At 44.9% G+C, this 24,399-nt stretch overlaps 1 protein-coding gene across 5 annotated transcripts in view; it reads right to left on the bottom strand.

The window, feature by feature from the left end:
- Positions 1-24,399, bottom strand: part of UBR3 (ubiquitin protein ligase E3 component n-recognin 3) — a 2,710,065-nt gene that overhangs the window by 1,302,684 nt on the left and 1,382,982 nt on the right. For all 5 annotated transcript variants that reach the window (XM_069616177.1, XM_069616176.1, XM_069616178.1 and 2 more), the window contains one exon: positions 12,328-12,788. In XM_069616177.1, coding sequence (XP_069472278.1) covers positions 12,328-12,788 — 461 coding nt within the window. The remainder of the gene's footprint in view (positions 1-12,327; positions 12,789-24,399) is intronic.

Here is a 24,399-nt window from a genome sequence, read left to right as displayed (position 1 = left end):
CCTGGATGACTCCGTGCCATCCTCCCCCGTTGGGCCCTGTGGGGTCCCAGCTGCCCCTTCTGCTGCCGAGGAGTCCAACTCCAACCTCCGCCTCTTGGACCTCCCCCCGGCAGCTGCGGCCTGGGACGCGGCACCAGACTCCTCACTCCCCGACGAGATGGCGACATGGGAGGGGAGCCGGGCCTTGCGTCTCCGGCTGGCGGTGGGATCCCCGCCGCTGTGCTCCACAGCACCTTCTCCGCCCTCTTCATCAGTTGACGCTGCAGAAAGGGAGAAATTAAACACAGGCATCAGGGCACTGTACAATGGACACATACACACATGACAGTTGTACATGAGTGGCATTGGCAAACATCAGACATGCCATCACAATCCCCAACACACATGTCATTTCAACTCGCAGACATGAGCCATACCACAGCCATATCGCAACTGCCAGCACCATCCATACCCATACCCATACAACAGCATGAGCAGGCAAAGCTGAGCCAGACATCACATGCAACACAGGAAGTGCACCACACATGTACACACACCACCACACTTGCATGCATGTGTACACCTCTGCCAAGTGTCGCAGTGTTCAGATGGGCATCCATGTCACATCTGCCAAACAGGCTTCCACATCCCACTGTCACATGCATCCATGTTGCATCACTGTTGCACCCTTGTCAAATACACACAAATGCACATGTACACAGTGCTGATACATGCAGCTGAAAACAACATACATGCGTGACATCACGGACATGCCTACTTACATAGACATTCATCCAAACATGTGTGCCCACACAACTGCATTTGGCATGCAGGCCTACACACACAAGCACCATCCATGTCTCACACATTACAGCCCTCGCATGTGTTAGCCCCACGGCCCCGTACACCCCCACCCATACTCAACCCCATACAAACAGATGTGCAACCTGCACACTACTGAAACATCACCACACGCACAGCTCAAAATCAGGATGCATGTACACTTACCGCTCGACTCCAGACGGGTCTGCCTCTCAAGGACCTGGACGTGGAGCGCTGGGAATATGCGTTCCAGGACCCTCATCTGATCTTCTGACAAGTGGCCCCGGCGCCCCTTGGCATCCGCTGCCTTCAAGAGGCGCCGGGCCTTGTTCAGGGTCCTGGACCTGAAGTCCTCCCAGCGCTTCTTGACATGTTGGAAGTCGTGGACTGCCACCCCCTCCGCGTTGATGGCAGTCACAATGTCAGTCCAGATCCGAGTCCGTCCTTCCTTGTCGGCGCAGAACTTCCGAAGAGGGCATCATACTGCCCCAGGACTTGCTCCACCAGGACACCAACTTCGGTGGCACTGAAGCTGGTGCCCCTCTGCCTCTCTGGCCGGGGGTTGTCAGTGGTGCCAGATGTTGCAGTGCCCGACATGACAACCCCAGAGGCAGGAGTGGGTGGGCAACTGGGTCCTGGGGCTGGGCTGTGGAGCGATGGAATCCCAGTCGGGAGTCTTCGGTTCCAGCAGGGGTGGTCACAGCAACAGCACCTCTGGCTGATGTGCAGGCAGCAAATGGAAGGGCACCTGGGCAGTAGGCAGTCAGGCAGCAGCAGATGGTAGGTGGGAGGGTGCTCGGGGCTCTGGGGGGGCAGTAGTTCGGCCTTCTGGGCAGGAGCGTGGGCTTCCGTGTGCTTACGCGTGGCCAGCTTGATACGGAGTGATTTGGCACGTGAAAATTCTGCACGTCAGCGTTTGAATCGAGAGGAAAGGCCCTTAGTGCGTAAGCGCGTCAGCACGCATACGCGATTCCATTGGACCAAAGGCCCTTAGCACGTATGCGTGTCTGTGACGTATCGCGCACGGGCGTTGCTTTTCGTGGGGTGCGGTGCATGCGTCTTGCAGGCGTTGGGGTTCACACGCTATTACTTCACAGCGGGTGGGTGTTGGCTACACGTTCTTCTACACGCAAGCAGACGGTGAGTGGTACCCTGCTCCCCCAGGCCCGATCACGTGTAAAACCACCCGCGAGCCCCTGAAATACACATACCCTGCTCCCCCAGACCCGATCGCGTGTGAAAACACCCGCGAGCCCCTGAAATACACGCGCCCAGGCCAATCGCGTGTGAGAAACTTCTCGCGCACCCCTGAAATACACGCGCCCAGGCCAATCGCATGTGGAACTTCTCGCGCACCTCTGAAATACACGCACACGCTCCCCCAGGCCCGATCGCGTGTGGAACTTCTCGCGCACCCCTGAAATACACGCGCACAGGCCAATCGCGAGTGGAACTTCTCGCGCACCTCTGAAATACACGCACACGCTCCCCCAGGCCCGATCGCGTGTGGGCCTTCTCGCGCGTGAAGGACTTTGGCGCACATTTTTTCCTGCGCAGGGACGCTACCGCCTGCTTTCGTGTGGCGGACATGTATGGGCCTGTGCGCGTCTTTGGCCGTGCGCTGTTTTTCCCTATTCGATTCCATGAATACGTTTTGTAGGCGAGCGTGTGGGCGTTCTGCGCACTTGCCTCCTGTACTCCCCCCCCCCGTGACGCCCACATTTTCACGAGTTGTTCCCCATTCTGCGTGTGACGCCCCGTGTTACGCCTACTTTTGTTATGTGCGCCGCGCTATGTGCGAATTCGCTGTGGCCTTATCGCACGGCGTTCGATGACCTGTGCGCCAGCGTGCACCAGCGTGCGCCGCGCACTTTTTCAGCGCATATCCCACATTTTGCGCGTGCACGGACTTCCATGAATTGATGTGCAATGTTTTCTGTGTGATAATCGCACTTGCACTGCGATTTTCGTTATTTCACTGCGAATCGCACGTTTTCTCATGCGTGCGCCGTTTTTTCGGCACACATTAATTCCATGAATCGGCCTGTAAGTATTGGTATGTTGCACATGTAACAACACTTGACCAACACATTCCGATATGGTATTCAACTTTGTTTTAAGCATTACGTTTTCAAAAATGAAAGGTGGTGTTTTGCCTTAAACATTCCGTTCTAATTTGATGATGAAACAGAAACATGTGATGTATCAACATGAATACATAAAAAACTTGATTTTATGTTAACAATGAGATTTGGATTCTTTCAAGACAGCACAGGCCAGAATAGCAGAGTGCAGCCCAAGTGGATGCCTTCAGAATACCACCCATACAAGTACTAACACAGTTACCTTGCTTCTAACTTTCATAATCTATCTCTTCAAATATGTTTTCCATTATGTTTTTTCTATTTTAATTATTTTTATTTTCCAACAGCTGAAACAGGCTGGGCTTATCTATGATGTTCATCAGCATTCAGCAACAAAGCAACCTGGCCCTTATTTAGCAAATGCATGGATAATTCACAGATAGACAATTTAATGAATAATATTAAATACTCAGCATTCACAATGGTGTAACAATTTGTTAATTATCATCACAGTTGTTATATTGAATAATACAGTTTCAAATGAATAAACCATTCCGGTGAAGCAATAACAAGTGCATTTAAAATTAGAAACCATAATTGATGTTTCTTTCAATGGTTTTTGGTTTCATATTGTCTAATCTGTTCACTTTTAGGTTTACAGTGGTTTTATTATACTGACTAGACTTGATAAAAGGAGGGTCTTGAACCATGTGTGGGCCTAAAGCGTATGGCCAAATGTATAGAAGATTGAACACAATGATGTTAATCCACTCCAGTAGGAACGATTAAAACCCACAAAGTAATGGTTGAATTAATGAATTCATGAAGTGCTGCATACAAATAAAACACAAGAAAAATGATGAATACTGAACTGTAATTTATGTTTAAATATGCCAGCACATTGTGCGAGTAAACTCTTGTTTTGGTCCGACTAGTTCATAAATTGAGCACTGGCAGATTGACTCCTTTCTCAACATCTTTGCTGCTGTGATCATGATTTTTACAAGTAGTCTAATAAAACGCATGAAGGGGCTATAGATCAACGTTTGTTAGTGCATATTCCAAGGAATCTCTAGCCAAAAAGGCAAGGTCCGTACTCTGAGAAATCATGCTTGGATCCTCAAACTAAATGATGAAGGAATTTTTTTTTACATTATAACAACATTTTTCTGTTTAATTATTCCATATAGAAACAGACAAAGTGTGTGGCCATGGGGAAATGTTAAGCATCATCCCTGGCCAACCTCTTTATGGGGGAATATGAATATATACATGCGTTTGGTTATCCTGATGTTACAAATAAAATATATGTAGTTATATGTATTTAGTTACATTTTTATATATATGTAGGTATATTTATTTATTTACATTTTTTTTTTAAACACACCACATGCCCATATGCCTCAGGCCGCACAAATAACGAAACAAGACATACAAACGAAGCGGGGCAAGTCAATAGGAGGAAATCAGCTCAGCAAACAAAGGGTCATTAGCCTGGTGTGATATTGATAATATTCTCTTAATATGGAAAGGGACAGAGGAGGAACTAATCACATTCAATCACTACCTGAACAACAATAAATTCAGTATTGAACTGACTTTGGAGAAAAGCACACGTTACTTTTTGGGATTTGAACATGGACATTGAGAATTATGAGATTTGTACCTTCAGAAAAGAAAGAGGAAAATGTTATTCTAAACTCCAGTAGTTGTCATAAAAAGAAGTTTGATTGAGAATATTCCAAATGGTGAACTCCTATGGGCGAAGCACAACTGCAGTAGAGAAACCAGTTATGACACTGAAAAGAGCATTCATGAAAAAAGTTTTTAGAAAGAGTCTATTCCAGCAAAAAATAAGATCTAAAAGATTTTTCTAAAATATTGATCCATTCTTCTACTTATTGAGGATCTGAGGAATTATATATCAGACAGACCAGAATGTGTCTATACCAGAGCACCGACTTTAAAACAAATTTAAGTCCCAGTTTATGAGCAAAAAAATAATCAATTCAAACTAGTGCATTTAGTGGGCTTTCAGTGAACTGTTCCATGTGCAAGCATGACCTCAAATAATGTACAAACCTTTGTGACCAAGGATAACCAGAGGCCTTAAATTCAGGATTTGATTAACTGTCAAACGAAATTTGTTGTATATATGGTATATGTGTATGTAACAAACTATACTTTGGGAACTCAGATTCAGGATAAGAGAACACCTCAATTATGTCAACAATATCTGACTAAAGGCTGCCCTTACAAGAACATTGGGTGTTGGAGCACCAGATGGACAGCAAAGAACAGATCAAGTTCATCGGCATTAAACACATACCAATGAATGAGCGATGGTGCTCCCACTGTGAATTTTGTGTCTTACACCGAGTCCAGAAATTACCCTCCCATAATATAGACGATGTATTTTGTTGGCCGGAAACCAACCGCCTCATATGTTCAGCATTTATTAGTACAGACCCATGAGCATGACCAGAGAGCGTCCGTTTTGTAGGAATAGAATTCACCATTTTGACTAATTTTTACTTCTTGCTTTCTGTTCAAACTACTTTGCTGGAAGCGTATTCTATTCCATTATTCAGTTATTGCTCATGCATAAAGCAAGGCCACAAGATATGTGTTGAAACACAATGCAGGCAACCCAGACAGCAATAGCAATGCCCGGTCCCCTCCCTCACAAGTCCTTGGAAGTAAGAAACAAGGCATTTAATCACTACGCAGGTGCCAGCTAGTCTCGCTGATGCGGTAGAAACGGTAGAAACAAACAATTAATGGCTTGAATTATGCTCTCTTTTACGGCCCCCCTTCACTGAGCCCTGTAGAGCGAGCTGACCCCTAGCACACGAACAGAAACTAGAAGATAGTGAGGCCTGGAATGTGTCCCTCCCGTGCATGCAGCTTGCTTGCAAGAACAAGAGCAGTATGTTCCCTAAAACAAAGAATCGTGTCTGCAAGTCCGCAAATTGTTGCCAAATGAATGTCTGAAGGTGTCATATTCGTCACAATTGTCAATCATCAAATCCATTTCAAAGGAAGTACATTATGGGCGGTATTGAATATGTCATTACTGATAAGATGTTCATTTTGTATATATGTGACTGTTGTAGAATGCTCGCTCTCTTGCGTCCCACGGGGTCTGGTGACACGTTGTGGGACGTGAGACCCAGTTGGCCAACTGACACTATTTGCTTTGCAATAAACCCTAGATTTTGGGAATTGAACCTCATGTCTGGCGTATCAGTTTGTGTGTGGTGATTGTGCCTTGTTTCCATACGCGAGGGTCCCCTAGGGGCCCCATCAATACACTCAAACAATATAGTGATATGGCCTTGTATCTCTTTTTCTGCAAATTAGGACACAGGTTCAAGATACAGGAGAATAATCAATTACCGGTGATTCCATGAGGTAAGATAGCCATGGCACACTACAGAAACGTGAAGCAGTTACTGTGTAGCACATTTTTAGTATGTTACATTAGGAAAGAGCAGGAACGGTCATCCTGTTTTTTTCCATCACAGGCAAATAATATCTGCTTCTCCCAAAACGCATACATGGTGCAGATTCTAGAGACATCCCAAACTCTGTTTCACCCAGCACGCACATATAGGTGCGGGTTGTGGAGGCATCCCAGACTCTGTTCACTTTCTGCAACACAGTAGGCCCTTTCACTGGCCCTGTGGGGTTCAGGTTGTCGCTACTTTTGGAGTGTATTTTCAAGGAATTTTCTGGACCGAAAGCATGTATTCTATTCATTTTCGAATTGTTATAGATACACACCACAGGCAGTGAGGCAACACTTTCACTACTCCCGTCCTAATGAAGGACATTACAACTGAAGCTGATAGAATACAATAGGCCAAAACATCTGGGTGTCGACTTGTTTTTTCTTTTAGTGTGCCAAATGTGGCAAAAAAAGACGTTATTTGTTTTATATATTATGTTATTGTAAAAACCTTGGCAACAGAAGGCTCATCTGTACAAATCACTAGATGTCGTTTTTTATGTAAGATTTGTGAAAAATGTGTATGTTTTATGGGGATGGTGTCAAACGCGCTATACTTTGATGGTATGGTATGCTTTGTACAATTAACAGAAAAGTACACTAATTGTGATCAGAAAATTGTCAGAGCAGATTCATTTTTCTTTATGTTAGTCTTGTCCAGATACGCCCTGACCAATTGTCTTTTGATATTTCATACGATACCAGGTATGGTCAGGGAACAGCCAGGTGCCCCTTTTTTTAAATTTTTTTTTCACACAAGATTGATCAATACATAGGTTCATACTGGAGTGAGATATGAATTGACAATGTTTAATATCACTTATGTATGTAAAGCGGAAGATATGTGCAAGCATCAGCCAAGTACTTGGTATGAGGCTTTAGCTTAGCACACGTCCTTACTGTATTAAATACCAACCATATGAAAAAATAAGTTTTATTGTATCAATTGTGCTAAGATGATCAAGAATGAAATCGATGACTCGGGTTATTAACTTGTACCTCCGGATAGGTGGTGCAGTGGGCAGGAGACTCACATGCACCATACAATACCACCCAGTGATCAGAGACGCCTAACAAGATAATTTGACAGTCTCCCTAACTTGCAACTTGTTAATAATTCTATAGCCTTTTCTAACTTGCAACTTGTTCGAATGTTATTTACCAATTATTGGTAGCGTAGGAGAAATTTTGGATCACAGTCAAAGTTAAGAATTGTTATATAATGCAACATTAATTCCATTTGATTTATTAACAATATGACCATCAAAATGAGATACTGAGTGAAAGTTGAATTCATTATGGATAGAACCTCTTTCTCGCCAAGGGCTGTAGAATAATTAGAGTAGAACGGGAATGCTGCAGTGAAAAGTTACATTCAGAATAACCGCGTTCCAAACTAACGCGGTTACGTCACGGCAATGTGATGTGATGTTATAAAAATTATTTACAAAATGCCAGCAGCAATCCACCACGCATAACCCCGTCCCATTTTGAAATATTTCAACTATTTATCGGTAAGCACACAATTTGAAATGAGCAGATTCTAAATGTCCTACTTAAACTTAGGAGTAACACATTTCCATAATAGTTATTTTGCCCATGAACTTGGGGGAACATATTTCCCAATAAGAATATTGGAGAGGATACTGTGTATTACATTGGGCGGAATAATTTGAATGGAATTTCGTTAAAGGTAATAAGTGGCCACTGAGTTATAAGGATTAAGTGAACGTTATCCATTGATGGAGCATTTACCAATATAAGAATGATTGAAGTAGAGCATATATCTTAATTTTGTAAGCGACCAACTACGCATAGATTGCTCAATCGAATGACACATTAAGAAGAGGGAATAACCACGACATGCAATATGGTACTACTGTTGAGTACCGTTCTTACCAATAAGGCAAATGCAGAGGATAGGGGCACAAGCGACCGCCTGGGATAGGGTGCGAGAGCGCTGAGGTTTTATTAATATTGGCATGTGCACCAATGAGTTAATGTTGGCATCATGAGGTTGTTTGATTGAAAGATCAGCATTCAATTTTAGAGGTTGTAGAGATTCAGGTGAATGAATAAAATTCATTGTTTTTCATATTTTCTAAAAAGGATCACATATCTGACCCGAGAAGACAGGTCCACTGGCTTCCCGTTAAACAGAATCATCTTCAAAATCCTCTCCCTCACCCACAAATGCCTCCATGATGTGGCACCCCCCCTACCTGGCCCAGCGCATAGCCATGCCAACATCCGCCAGGCCATCCAGACAAGCCTATACCAACATGATCACCAAGCCCAAAACACGCAGTGCGCGCAGGGGGCTCCAGCTTCCCAGCCACTGCTGCCCACTGGAATGCCCTACCTACGCACATCAGGGGAATCAACTCTCACCTAACGTTCCGCAAAGCCATCAAAACTATGCTATTTGTCTGAACTGTTAAATCCTAGCTCTTACTCTGTACTCTATTGAAACCAACCATGTGCCTAACTGTACTTTGTAACCTAGCACATATGATGTAACCAAGTAACCTCATGTCTTAATTGTAATTCTGCTTATGTACACTCATGTAAAAAGCGCCTCAATGCCTCTGGGCTGTAGTGCGCTCTCTAAATATGTAAAAAATAAAATAAATAAATAAATATCCTAGATTTAGAATTTTGATTTACTGAGCGCACTAATAGCTTGGGGTTTTGCTGTTTAAATTGTTTATAGGCTGATTGTAGTGTTACAGCCTCCAGGGCACAGATGCTGCTGGTTAACATTTATTGTACTATCACCAATCACTAAAGGCATTTAAGACTGGATATGGGAGGGTGCTGTGTCACTTCAAACACTGTTCTGATATTTTTCCTCAAACTATACGTCAATTGCTGTACCTTGACCAATGCTGTATGTGCCACCATCCACGACACCTGTGACACTGCAGAGTCTGTGGAGTTACCATTGTCTAATGGACAGACTAAGACTGTCTCCAGACCCTTAGGTGGGGTGGAAGAGGTGTCACGCCAACTTCTACGGTGTTGGCTGCCTGGATCCATGCTGTGTAGCTGGCAAGATGGCAAGAGGAATAAGCCATTGTCTTCTTTCAGAGAACACATCTAACCTTTCTCACCTGAAGGACTGCATGACCCAGACGCTGTCTCAGTAACTGGCATCTTCTACAGCTCTGTAACAACCGCATCCTGCAACCAGTCAGTAGAAACCATGGGCGAGGACTCAGCTTATCTCTCAATGCGTGCATTTGGAGGACTAGGAAACGGTCTTTTAGAAAGACCTCTTAATATGCATCTTGTGCCCAGAACTTGTCCAGCGTGATGGTGTGTCACTTGGTCAGGAGGAACTCAGACAGAGACAATGTGTTAACGTTTTAACAACTTTGTTTTAAGATTGGAAGGGTTAGACAAAGGTCTACAGGAACTAGAGGATGCTCCACACATGATGAGGGAGTTCCTAATGAAAACAGTGTTAGGGATGGCGTAGCAGAACATGGACTATTTCTCAGGTGTTCACCATTTTCAGTGCGGTTTCTACAAACAGTCATAACCTCTTCATAATAGTCCTTGTCCCCCAAAAGGAACACCCTAGTCTACAAAACAATATTCAAGGATGTGGCAAACAAAGTTCCAAATCCTAAAAACCAGTAGTTAGACCACAGGTTAATCCTGAGCTAAAACATAGAATGTTTTTAGTCTTAGCCAACACAACGGTTCACAGACCTAGTATTTCTAAACCTGACACTAATCTAACAAAACCAAGCATACATCAGTTTTCTTGTACACACCCCTCCTGTTTTACTCATAAGGTTGTCGCCTGTCAACATTCCAGTCCCAATAGTCTTGATGCTGCTTCCAGAGCCTGTGGTACCTCTTGGGATTCTCAGAGGGTTCTTCACGAACTCTGCCTTCTCAGCAGTTTTCTCTTAGGTCCCACGACAACTTTTGGTTCACAAGGTTTCCCTCCGAGGTCTCACCACAATCTCAGGTTCTCAACAGAATTCCCTTTAAGGTCTCTCCATGACCTCAGATTCTTTCTGTGGGAATGAGTATTTCTACACATCCCCTCCCCCAATTCAAGGAGTCAATATTAAAACACCCATGCCAAACACTGGGTCTTTATATGGGTGGGTTGAGAGTAGCTGTAATCAAACGGGAGCAATGAAATTGGCCAATATCCTGATTGGATCGTTTTAGAGGCAGGGAAGAAAGGTTTCGAGATATGGGATGACCATCTTGGATTCCCATTTAGTGCTTGCCAAGGATGCTTTCAGACAAGCTGCTTGTCCCCAGCCCCTCAAGATTCTTGAAGATTGTCTGGTAAACCCTAGGGTTACAATGCTATTCCCAGGGTTCTGGACTGCCTCCTGCTAAGATTTAGAGCCTTTTCTAGTCTGAAAATCTTTCTGCTTCCGGAAAGCTTATTTTTTACTGTGGAATGATGTAAAATCATGTTTTGTTATGGGGACGTGTATAGAGGGGTACCTTCTCAAGTCTCTTTGGGTGATGGAATGGGTCTGGACACGTACTTGATGGGTTGTCTGTTAAGAGTTGTGTGGTTGACTGAATACAAGTGTGAATGTTAGTCCTGTGTCGGCTACCAGCAGTCTGCCTATGCTGCGGTGCGACTTGGTCTTTTTTACAGTCTCTGGATGCACCCTAGGGCAATTTTCACTCTTCTGGTCCTTATTTCCAATAGAATTCCAAATGTCCAGCCTGGTTTTCCTTGATAAAAGTATGCATTTTGGAGCGACAATAACAATGGGGTTGGTAGCGAGTACGGGGACAGGGTGTGCATCTGGATTTTCAGGAAAACCTGTAAACTAGACGTGATCTGGCCCAGGTTTTCGGATTGAGAAAATGTTGGAAGCTGTAGTGCAAACTGATAGGTGGGGTTTGTGAATGGCTGTGGGCAAGTGTTTTAGACTCCCCTGATTCGGAGTCGAGTAATTGTACTCTTCTGTACTCCAATGTTTCCTGGCAAGCTTTCCCTGTTTGAATCCCAACCAGATTTTTTAAAGATTCTCTCCTGGTTTTGTAACTGATAATGTAATGCATTAAGGGAGATGCTGTTTTCATATCACTTTCCCTGTCTAGATGTTGCTATCAACTGGAAAAAGGTTGGGACTGATGACTCAGGATATGCACGAAATGGAAAAGGATTCTGGGAAAATCCCTCTTGTACAGCCTCCATAGTGCACTTCACGCAGTGCGTGGGCAACCATAGTCCCCCCCTCCCAGTGTACCTCCAATTCATAAGCTGGGTCATGAAATGGGTGAATACATCCAAACACCAAGATTCTATCTCTCTTTTAATTTTTTATATTGAATTTGATTAAACAAGTAACCTTACACATTTAATACAGACATCAATAAATATCAATACAAATCCATTCTAATACAACTCTAAAAAGAGAGAAAGAAAAAGACAATTTCATACAGTGTCCTACACGCACTAGAGCACTTAGCCTTTGTTGTCACACCCCAACAAACTATGCAAATAAAGCAGTTGTGACAGGCTGCGTACATGGTAAGCAGAGTTTACAATGGATTCCTATGGAGTCCACCTGCTTTTTGCTGGTGCAAAAACTGGCAGACTCTATAGAAATCCACAGCATTTGTGCTGGCATGAAAATGCATACTGGAGCAACTGCTGTAGTATTTATATGGCAGAGAGGAAGGTAGCTGCGGAAATATTAGATACAATCTGCTGATCCTCTTCGCCACACAAATTAATAAAAATGGGGCATGACATGAAGGAAATGCTAAAAGACTTAAACAAGGCTTTTACGCCTTTCATGTATGTTACAACCCATTTCGAAATGGGCTCCATTGTGTAAATTAGAATGGTTAATGCTTCATCAAAAGCCTTGTAATCCCCAAAATCTTGCACAGCATACACGAATAATTATTTTAAAAAATACCTCTGCATATTACCTTTCTTCCTTATCCAAATGTTTCTTTTCTGTAGGACTGGCCTTCTTTGGAGGCACAGGTGGAGCGGTTTTTCTACATACTTCCTCAATGCTGAGCTTATTCAATCTGCTTTGACTGGCAGTTTTCAGTAAAATTCTTTCAACTGCAGTTGTCCCATCACCATGGGAATATTTAGTTATGTTGGGTTGGTTAAGCACTTCTGGATCATCCAGCCATGGAGGGGAATATGAATCTGGCTTCCCTGAGAGTTTGCAGTGTAACTTAATGAGTAATGATAGCATGCTTTCCTTGACTTCCAGAATCACTGTAGTAAGTTGAGGAGTGGATCCAGGTGCAGTCCATTTCATTGATGTCTTTGGTCGTATTACTGGGCTTGCTTCACTATTATTACGGTTAATAATCTCTTGAAATTTTTTCCGACGTTCTGCAACTAAACTGAAGACTTGAGCCATACCTGAATTCTTGACAAACAAACAATATATGTCAAAATACATTTTATCATTTGAAAACAATGTTTAACATATTACCATTTTTTCCGGTGTATTCTTTTTTCACTGGAACTGAGATAACATTTTTTTTTTATTCATCAATGTTGTATGTTTTAAGTAGATATTTTGCAATTAAAAAAAATTTAAAAATCAAGATAATCACTGGACAAAATCCACAGTGAAAAAATACAAACAAAAAAGAGGAATACAATTATCAAAACAATCAGATCCTTAAAACTAGTGACAAAAATAATTATATAATTGTCAACATTCTGAAATTTCTACATGTTAACGTTCTGACTTTGATTAGAATTAAATTATAAAATACTAATCGTACTTTAGTAACATCCTATTTTAAATATCCCCGCCAAAATTCTTACTGCCAGAGTCAATGAAATCCGAGTACCTGCTCTGAGACTATGCCAAGACATTTCCCAATTCTCAGTTGATAACCAATGTACAAATTGTCGAAAATAGTTAATGCTCAAAGTATGCAAACCGCAGCAGTAAAGTACAAGATGTTTCTTGTACATCTTAAGGACTTATAATTGTGAGGGGTCAGAAATGCGAGGTGGACAACTTTGTAAAGAGTTTTCAACTTTAGCCATTATTAAATACAAATGTTGGGTAAACGTCTCACTATCCCTACCGTGACGAGGATTTCCCTGCCTAAAATAAACTAAAGGAAACAGTAACAAAAGGAGATCTGTCCATAAACACTTGTACATTTAATAAAGCAATAAAGAATTCTATGGCAGTTCAATTCAACAAAGATATAGAAAATAAGAATGAATTCACAACATAATCAATGTTTCTTCAGTATCCAGTGATTTTACCCAATACAAATTAGAGAATGAAATTTTAACAAATAGAAAATACCAAAAAAATACGGATTTAAAAAAGAAAAGATGTGGGGGTGGTTTAAGGGGTTAAATCTGGTGGGCGAGGGGGTTGGGGAACTAAACATGGGGAAACAGAAGGCTTGGGGGGAGCCCTGCCCCACACCCCAAAAAAAGAATAAGTATGTTTTTCAGTATTTTGGGTTCGTTAAATTGTACTTCTCTATTTTTGGGTTCGATAAATCATAAAGATCCATAACCTGGATGAGTTTCCCTTCCCCAGATCTGAGCAAGGGGTTTCTCCACAGTTCAAAAGTAACAAGAAAATCTGGTTTGACACACAGTTCCAATACAGTTCTTAAAGATCATCAAAGTAAACAACGAACCACATTGGTGCTCTTTAAGACTCCTTGGCAACTATGCTCCTCTCCCTCTGGATAACCTTGTGAAGAAGGGAAGCCTGTTTGCAACCTTTCATTCCCCTCTATACCAACAACCAAATATGAATCAAAAGATAGTCTCACTTGTCTTCTATCTTGGGTGTGTTAATATAGGTTTCTCTCACCTGATTGTCTGTGGTTCATAGCACATGAATATTCCCCTCTTGCCTTGAACACTGTTTGTTATATTGGTACTGCTGGCTGTTAACACACTCTTGGCTTGGGTATTGCGTGTAAACTTTTAGATCTTCTAAAGCTCCCCCACTGGGTTTTTGGGCTTTACACAATCGCATATGCTTTTTTTAACAGTCACTTTTCTTCAACAGTTATAACTTTTGTTGGTTTCTTTTAGTTCGGTATTCAAAATTATAGTTACTGTTGCTTTCAATCATACATGAGTGAAACTGCCTGCAGTGAACACACGGACCACCCTGGAGCGCTCCTGAGTCACTTGCAAACTGTGAAATCACTGGGTAAGTGGCTAGATTACGCTCTGCTGGGTGTTCACAGATATTCTACGCTTGTGGCTTCTCATGGTCGAAAGGACACCCTCCTCTGGTCCTCCTCCACTCACGCCACTGGAAAATGTAGCTTCTTCTGCTCCGGAGCGGGTCCGGTGCAACCCAGACACCTGCATGCTCTAAATAGGTCAAACTTGGCACGCTATTGCTGCTTTCCGCATTGTGAATTCTGCAACAGTGGATAATTTGAGGCAAAAACTAATTCAGGATCCGCCACTGCTTCAGGTGTCACAGTGGTCCCGGCATCTTCTCCCGCCTCCGGCTTCACTCTTAGCTGCAACCACAGTCCTCTGCTGCTCTACTACTCCCGCTATCTGCACCTGAGGGAGCTTTTTAAGCCTCAGTCCTCTTCAGGTGTAGGTCATCTACACTAATTAGTTGACCGCTCCCACAGTGGTATTCCTCTGCATCCCTCTTCCTCGTCCCAGTACTGAGGAAATTATGGGACTTGTCAACAAAGTTGGTTTTTCTAACTCTTTCTGCTTTGCAATATGCCATTCAAAAGACTAGTGTTTCGGGGAAAGTTAAGCTGGGGAGTTTCCACTTCCTCCTGACTTGTTCACTCTCCCATGTGATCCTCCTGCAGAACACCACCCCGAGGGTCGGGATCAGGAAGCGTCGGCCTTCGTCTGGCCACATGAGAATGGTCCCAGATCGAGGATTCCTGGGGAAAGCACTACTGATTCCTCACATAACCTACAATATACCATATGAGAAGATAACGTATTTCTAGGGCCAAGGACCAGTAACAAATTAAAATGAAATATGTTATTGTTATGTTATTGAATTTTATAAAGCGCACACCCACCCGTAGGTATCATGGCGCTGGGAGAGAGGTGGAGCGGAAAAGCCGGCTGAAGGCCAGGAGCATAATTTAAAACAGTAAAGTTTTCAGGTTGCGCCAGAAAGTGAGATGGTCGATAGTCTCGCGCAGGGATAGAGGCAGATTATTCCATTCCTTATCCGCTGCTACCAAGAATGCACGGACACCTTTGCGAACTGATCTAAAGCGAGGTACCGACAGTCGACAAGACCCTTGAGAGCCAAGGGCACAAGTGGGTTGATCGCGAGTGAATTTGGCCTGCAAGTATTCGGCTCCGGCTCCATACAAGGCCCTGTGCACCATGCACATTGATTTAAAAAGGATTTGTTGGGCAACTGGCGGCCAGTGCAGCTGGCGCAACAAAGGGGTCATGTGAGCACCAAAAAGGGGGATGGAGAATGGAGCGAGACGCAGCATTCTGCAGAAGATGAAGCCGTCCGATCAGGTGGGCGGGTTGCGCCAAGTAGAGCGAGTTGCAGTAATCCAGCACACTCAGCACCAGAGCTGCAACCACAAGAGCCTGGTTGATGGCCGGGAGGAACAGAAGGACCTTATGAAGGATCCTAAGCTTAAAATGGCCAGATTTACATACCGCGCTGACCTGTTCGTCCATAGTCAGAGCAGCCGAGACCCGCACGCCAAGGTTGCGTACTGATGACACCGGTACAGGAAGAGGACCGAGGGAGGGGGGCCAAAAATCAGTGGTTTCAACCAGTTTTGTGACATACGGATGACTAAATCCTCAAGGTGCCGCCTAAGTCGAGATGCTGTTTCGGTTAGGTCGAGGCAGACCAGAATCTGGGTGTCATCCGCGTAGGAGTAGAAGTGGAACCCATGAGAGGCACTGAGGAACAGGAGATATCGTGTATAGATATTAAATAGGATAGGGGACAGAACAGATCCCTGAGGGACGCCACAGGATAGATGAACTGGGACAGAACGGGAGGGAGGGAGGGAGGGACACAGATTGTGAACGATCTGCCAGGATCCTAGTAAACCATTTTAGAACTTGGCAATCAATCCCAGCTTCAAAGAACCAGGAGATAAGAAGGGCATGGTCGACGGTGTCGAAGGCAGCCGAAAGAGCTAATAACAGGACTGCCCCGACACCGCCCTGATCGGCCAGGCACTGCAGGTCGTCCATGACAGAGTTGAGTACTGACGTGCCTCTGCCAGGTCGAAAGCCAGATTGAAAAGTATCGAGAAAGTGGGAGGACTCTAGGAAAGCAGAGAGAAGGGGATACACCAATGAGAATCTTCATCATGAAGAGAATCTTCATCATGAAGAGAAGAGAAATTGGACGGTAGTTGACCAGCACCTCAGGGTCGAGTGAGGGCTTTTGTAGCAAAGAAATGACCCAAGCGTGTTTAAGAGAGTCTGGTATCCCCCTATCGGGAAGGAGATATTGAGGGCAGATGTAATAGAATTAATTATATCCAGTGAAGACTCTTGCAAAAGGGCCAGAGGTATGGCATCATCCGGCGAAGCGGACTTGAGTTTTAGAATAGCGGATAACACATCCGCGTTGGAGAAGTGAGGGAAGGTGGACCAGGAACCTGTCGTAGGGGGAGGTGTGGTCGCCGCAGGGACCTTTGTGATTAACTGGAGGTCGGCTTTGATGGTATTGCGGATGGTAGTAATTTTTTCCACAATGAAAGTGGAGATAGCCTTGCATAGCTCCTGGGAAGAGGGAGCCGCGTTGTGTCCAGTTTTTGGGGTGGACAAAGATTGGACGAGATTGAACAGGGCCTTGGGTTTGTTTGTGGCCTTCTTGACCGACTGACCAAAGTAGATACGTTTGGCATTTATTGTACCAATGTACTCAGTGCATGCTTTAGCATAAAGCTTGCATGTATCTGATTTGAAGTAGACCACCTATTCAGCATTTTCTCATTCATCTCCTATTGAGGTCAAAATCCACACTGTGTGCCTTAAGTTTTAGTCAGGAAATGTAAAACTCTACATACCATAGACTTTCTGCATTGTTTCTAGATCATTCGACATTTAAAACATGAAAGGAATCGCGCAATAAAAAACCACATTCATTTCTCGGCTTCAAAACCATTTCCTTAAAAGATAAGTTCCCATTTCTTTAATAACTGTCTGCTATTGGAAAGAAAATGTAATCATAATGCACACCACATGGGCCCTTCGCTTTCGAAATAAGAGCCCTTTCTAATTCTCTACTAAATCAATATCATGTAAACCAAGGGCGAACATCTAATTCAAAACCATTACTTTCTAAACACAGGTGACGGTCTTTGTAACCAATAGTTTTCTATTGGAAAGGTAAAGTAAGAAAGTACAACAAGTCACATACCCCTGTTAACGTTCTTTCGACTGGATGTTCCTCCAACATATTCCTCATCTTTGACATGTAATGCCCAGCTTCAGCTGCTTCGAATATTTTTTTTGGCACAGGGCGCTGTGTGTCGGTGGTGTTGATCGATGTTCCTCGAAGACCTCCGTCGATGCCATTGGAGGATATATGTAGCACGCGCGGTATCCGTTGGCCTCAGTTCCGTTTTTCCCTCCTCGTGTAGCCCAGATGTCCATAAATAAGAGCATGATAGTACTCAGCCTTGGTGGAACGGAAGCTGTAATAGCATGGGTAATTTTACAGCGGGGTAGGTTGGGAGGGCGATGAGGAATATGTTGGAGGAGCATCCAGTCGAATGAACGTTACCAGGGGTAAGTAACTTGTTCTTCGAATGGATTGTGTCCTCTAACGTAGTCCTCCTCTTTGATAGACTCCCAAAGCAGCATTTATGACAGGAGGTTGTAGAATTGATACATTAAGGATTCTCCGGGACAGAGTAAAGTACTGCCTTACCAAAGGCAACGTTTTGAGCATGGGAAGCATCCAGAGAATAATGCTTTGTCAACGTGTGTATTGATGACCACATTGCCGCATCACAGACATTCCTAATTCCCTTTCTTTGAAGGGCTGTCGATGTAGCCATGCCCCTGGTGGAATGAGCTTACAAACCTTCAGGAGGGTCTTTGCCTGCTAGTCTGTAGCATTCACATATGGTAAGAATGATCCACCTAGATAAGGTGTTTTGAAACAGCCTGGCCTAATTTGTGTCCTGTGTATCCTATAAAATGTTGGTTGTCCACTCTCAACTTTGACATTCTGGAGATTTAAAATCTTAACACTCTCCTAGGGTCCAGCCTATTAAGTCTTTCCTCTTCCTTACTAGGATGAGTTGGAGGATAGAAGGAAGGCAGAACAATTTTCTGGCTTAAATGAAAGTCTGAAACTACCTTTGGTAAGAAGGGGGGTTTTACCCTTAAAACAACCTCTCCTTGTGGAATATGGTAAAGGGTGGCTTGGAAGAACGTGCCTGCAACTCGCTCACTCTACGGGCTGATGTTAGAGCTACCAATAGTATTATTGTCTTAAAGGTTAACAACCTTAATGGACATGTGTGCAAAGGTTGAAATGGAGCACAAAACCAGGTTAAGGTCCCAAACTGGAACCTGAAAAGGAGAGATGGAGGGAACACATTCAGGAGCCCTTTTAGAAATGGGTCACCAGTGGAATCTTGAAATAAGAACATTCTTCTGACGAGCACATAACGATTGATAGTGCTGCCAAGTATCCCTTAAGGGTGCCAACCTGAAGGCCCCTATTTGCTAATGAAAGCAAAAAGGATAAAACATCCGGAGTTTTACATTGAAAAGGATTAACATTCTTTTCTCTGCACCAGTTGCATAACTTATTCCAACGGCAACGATACAGAGACTTTGTTGCTGGCCTCCTGGCCGAAAGCAACACCTCCATTACGTCATCCGGGAGGTCACAATCCTTGTATCTCAGCCTTTCATAAACCAAGCGTGAAGGTTGAGAGTCATGACCTCCGGATCTAGATCCCGACTCTCCTCTCCTGAGAGAAGGTCCTCTCTTTGCGGAAGACGCATCAGAGGACAGATGTACACGTCCAGAAGGTCCGGGTACCATGTCCTACTGGCCCAATCCGGGGCAATTAGGATCATGTGTTTACTGAATCTTCTCAACCTCCTGATCACATGAGATTGATGGGGACTGGAGGAAAAGCGTACAGGAGTGGAAACTCCCAGTCCACCACAAACATGTCTCCTAGAGCTCCTCTTGGGGGGGAAGTTCCCTTTAACAGTACTGCTCGCATTTCCGGTTGACACCAGTCGCAGACAGATCCACTTAAAGGACTTCCTGTGCTAGTTCCCACTTGTGGGAGACTGCGCTGCCTGCTCAGAGCGCCAGCTGCCATGTTCTCCTTCCCGGCTAGGTGAACTGCCGATATGGAGATTCCTTTTTGAATTACCCAATAAAAGAGCTGCATTGCCTCTCTGCACAGTAGTAGTGACCCTACACCACATCTCTTGTTCAGGTAGTACATGCCCACCGTGTTGTCCGTCCTCATCAGGACATTCTTTCCTTGTACAGAGGGCAGAAAAGCCTTCAGCGCTAGTCTGATTGCTCTAAGCTCCAAATGATTGATGTGTAGTTTGGACTCCGATGGTGACCAACGACCGCTGATTGTCAGATCGTTGGTGTGAGGTCCCCAACCCTGTGAGTGTGGCGTCCGTCACTACTGTAATCTCCGGCCATGGTTGCCAAAAAGGTTCTCCTTTCAGAATATTGTCCTTGCAGGCCCATCACAGAAGATCCTGTAAGACTCTGGTTGGAATCTGAAGTCGGTCCGACATCTTTCCTGAGCATTGGGACCATTGTGTTCTGAGAGCCCATTGAAGAGATCTCATTCTCAGACGGGCCTCTGGCACCAGAAAATGCAAGATGCCATGAGGCAGAGCAACCTAAAAAAATAAATAAAAAAATGTAAAATAAATAAATCGAAGGCCGGAAGACTTTGAAAAATGTCTTGAGCCCTCACCTCGGGTGGCGAGCTCTTTCCCACCGGTGTATCTACCACAGCTCCTATCTACTGGAGCTTTTGGGAAGGTGTCACATGGGACTTTTTCTAATTGAGGGAGAACCCCAGTTTGTGAAGAGAGTGGCAGGTGACTGAGATGATCCAGGGTTTGTTCGGGAGAACGTGCCCTGATCAACCAATCGTCCAGGGAGGAGTAGACTTGAATCCCCCTTCTAATGAGACTCGCTGCCACCGCCGCCATCAGTTTGGTGAAAACCCTTGGCAGGAGGTCAGTCCGAATGGCAGGACTCGAAATTGATAGTGCGAGCCGCGAACCTCAGGTATTTTCTGTGCTTGAGATGGATTGGTACTTGAAAATAAGCCTCCTGAAGGTCCAATGGCACCAACCAATCCTGAAGTTTGAGTGCCTGAAGGATCTAAGAAAGAGTGACCATCTTGTACTTGTCCTTCCTGAGGAACTTGTTCAAGTATCTAAAGTCCAAGATGGGTGTCAGTCTTCTGTCCTTTTTGGGGATCAAAACATATGGGCAATACCAACCCTTGTTCCTCTCCGCTACAGGCACCAGTTCTATAGCGCCTTTCTCTAGCAGGGTTAAAATTTCCTGCACAAGGATCGGATCCAGAATCTGTGGCCCCGGTGGATTCTTCTGAGGCTTCTTTATAAAAGGAAGGCAGTAACTGTGGGCTATTGTTTCCAGAGCCCAAACATCTTAAGTAATGTCTCGCCATTCTTCTGGATGCTGAGACAGTCTGCCCCCCACTGGTGAGCTGTGACTCAAGACCTCAGAGTGATTTTGTAGCGGCTGTTGCAGAGGCCGAAGGTAAAGAGGCCACTGCTTGAGCTGGCTTGGCACCTCTACCTCGTCCACCACGAAGACATTTTCTTTGGCCTCCTTGAGTGGCCTTTCCTCTCGCCCTTCCAAATGAGGAATAATAGAGAAAGGATCTACTCCTCCAAGGTTGTCAATTAGGATGAAAAGGCTGAGGTTGCCCAACAGCGGCGCCTAAAGATCTGGCCGCTCCCCTTGAGGTCTGCAACTTCTCAAGGCTCTCGTCAGTCTTGCTGCTAAAAAGAAGAGACCTGGCAAAAGGCATGTTGAGAAGTCTAGCCTGCACATCATGTGCAAAACCCGACTTCCGCAACCACGCAAATCTGCGCATGACGGTGCTGGTAGTCATGGACCTGAAGATGCTATCTGCAGAATCCAATCCTGAGTCAAGGAACTCACACGTGGCTTCTTTGTCGTCTTTAACAATAGCTAAGAAGGGGCGGGGAGCGCTGTTGTGCGCGATGAAAATGGCTGCCTGAACCCAGAGCTCCGGCCCGACCAACATCAGCATCAAAATAGATCCTCATTCGGAACACCCTGCAAGATTATAGAGGGGTAGACTGCGCAAACAAAGACCCCACAATTATACAGCGAAAAACCTGATCAAAAACGGTGAAGTCTTTATGAAGTTACACCGTGGTGAAAACTGAGCGGGAGAAGGCAGCGGCGCGAGCCGCATCCCAGTACCAGGAGACACCAGGGCTGCGCCGCAGACACACAGCCTGGCAGACCATAGAGAGCAGTAATCCCAGCACTGCGAGACAGCAGGGCCTGGACACAGCTCCCCGGATGCAGAGAGGGAAAACTAAGAATAATTATATATTGCGCCAATCCTGAAAGCAGGCAGAGCGGCAACCCGAGTCAAGCAAGAAAGGAAGCGCGGGAGAAGAGATCCGAGAGGCAACCCGACGGCGGAAATATCCTTTGAGGTGTGCTGGGGGCGAACGCAAAGGAGAAGAAAATCAGATAAACGCTGCATCGCCAGCATTTAACCAAGTTGCTCCGCCGAGCCGACGGCCGTCGAGGGGGCTCGGAGCAATACCGAAGACGACACCCGCAGATCCCCCCCGCCGATACTGCATCCGGCAGTGGGAGCTGGAGAGGGACAGCCGACACGATATAGGCCATGAGTACGCAACTGGCCCTGGGCTAGTATTCCCCCCTGTTTTTGGGACCTGGCAAGGCAGCCGACCACATGGGGTGTCCTGGGCGACCCGACCCCAGCGGCCACATCGGGCTTGGCTAGCGGGCTAAACACCAGCAAGCGCAGCTCCAGCACCGCGACCGACGCGGTGGTGGGATGCGAAGAAGCTAGAAGCCCACAGGCGACCCGGCAGAGTACCGCCACGCGAGACACAGCTAAAGGTGAATACACTACAGTGCAAGACATAAGTGAAACCACACTGGGAAACTTTACCCCGAAGGGATCAATAAGATTGCTCAAGGCCTGTAAAGACTAGACACTGTGCAAACAGTCAACGTATTACATGGGAGAGCACAACCCACTCGCAGACAAACAGCAGGAGCTAACGCTGACTCCGGTGTTGAATAACCTGGGTAAAAGTACAACAGGCGAGGGGTAAAGACAGCGAAAGTAAGGATCCTACCCCTAAGGGAATATTAAGATTACTCAAGGCCTGTAAAGTCTGGACGCTGTGCAAATAGACACCGCATTACGTGAGAGAATACAACCCACTCGCTAGCAAATGCTGACTCCGGTATTGAATTACCTGGGTAAAAGCACAACAGACAAGGGGTAGGACAGCAGAAGTAAGAACGTAAGCTGCCCAGAAGAATTGACTGTACTGTATAACTCCTATATATCAAAGGGGTGCAGACAGCTGTCAATCCCGTACGTGCAAGAACCAAGGGACCGGAGCAAACCCAGGCGGATTAAAACGGGTGGTGGCGAATGGAATACATAAGACAAGCAGGGACGCCTGATAAGGGGTTGCTTCACCCCCATTTAGATCCAGGACAATACATCCCGGCAGGTATAAGGGAGGCAAGCACTGTCAGCACAGTTCCTGAAGAAATCACGGTCACATAATAAATCAATGAACACTACATTGCTACTTATACAAACCAGAGAAATTGATCCTGCACAGGCGGAGAGGACGAAGGGATAGGCTGCTACAGTAGCCTGGAAGAAAACACTAGCAGGCTGTGAAGAAACAACCCACCAAAGGACTTAGGAAACACTCAAGAATAACAAAATACGATCCTTCCCAAAGCGGGGAACCCCTTTAAAACCTGAGAACGGCCAACAAACAGTCCGAAAGCAGCTCCGAAAGGTACGCTCGCCCTATGGATTAAAATACAAAAACCCAGCGAACAGCCACCATATGAATGCAATGTGCAATAAGTTGTATCTGTGTTGACCATCAATAAACGGAGTTTAAAAAAAAAAACAATAGCTAAGAAGCAGTCCCATTCATCTCCTCCAGGAATATGCTCTGCTGTCATAGAAATACACTCCCATAGAGTATATGAACATTTTGCAAGGGCAAAAGTGGAGTTGGCAGATTTTAATGCCATGCTCCCTGCAGAAAATACCTTTCTCACCCATACATCTACACGCTTATCGTCCCTATCAGGGGGGATGGTAGGGTACACTGCTTGTTTTGAAGTAGCCGTAGCTGCCTGGACCACCAGACTTTCCGGAGTGGGGTGCTTTGACAGGTAGCCAGGGTCGCTACTGGAGGGACGGTATTTTTTGGTGAGATTCTTGTCAACTGCTGGATTAGTTTCCGGAGTCTCCCAATTCCTGGCCACCCTTTTTTGAAGTGCCACATAGGCAAAACTGGATCAGTAGGTGGACCCTTGTCCAGAATGTTAGTTAGATCATCTTGGTCATAGGGAGTTGGAGGTCTAGACCAACCCAAGTACTCAACAACTTTAGACATCTACTGCCTGTAAGAGGAGTCAGCATGTTCCCCGGTTCTGGTTTTCCAAACTCCAGCTCTGGAGAGGTGTCAATCCCACTTGCATTGTGTAAATTATCATATAGATCTTGCATTTTGCTTTCCTCTGAAATGAGGCATTCAGGCACATTATGTGTACTGTATTCAAGCCCAAAATGGGCATCTTCATCATCTGAATGCTCTTCTCCTTAAAAATCGAAGTTAGAGACTTGAAAGTCCTTTTTTCAGCAGAGGGGTATATATTTTTTATGGTTTTGAAATCAAAGGCTTCGAGGTTGTCGATGTTTCCTTCGATCATGCCTTTTTAGGAATGTCACTTGTTTCAGCTG

The sequence above is a fragment of the Ambystoma mexicanum genome, chromosome 9 (assembly GCF_040938575.1).
Source record: "Ambystoma mexicanum isolate Mex_15411 chromosome 9, UKY_AmexF1_1, whole genome shotgun sequence".
In the NCBI taxonomy this organism is placed as follows: domain Eukaryota; kingdom Metazoa; phylum Chordata; class Amphibia; order Caudata; family Ambystomatidae; genus Ambystoma; species Ambystoma mexicanum.
The sequence above is the reverse complement of the archived record's forward strand: the minus strand, read 5'-3'. Positions and strand labels throughout refer to the sequence as shown.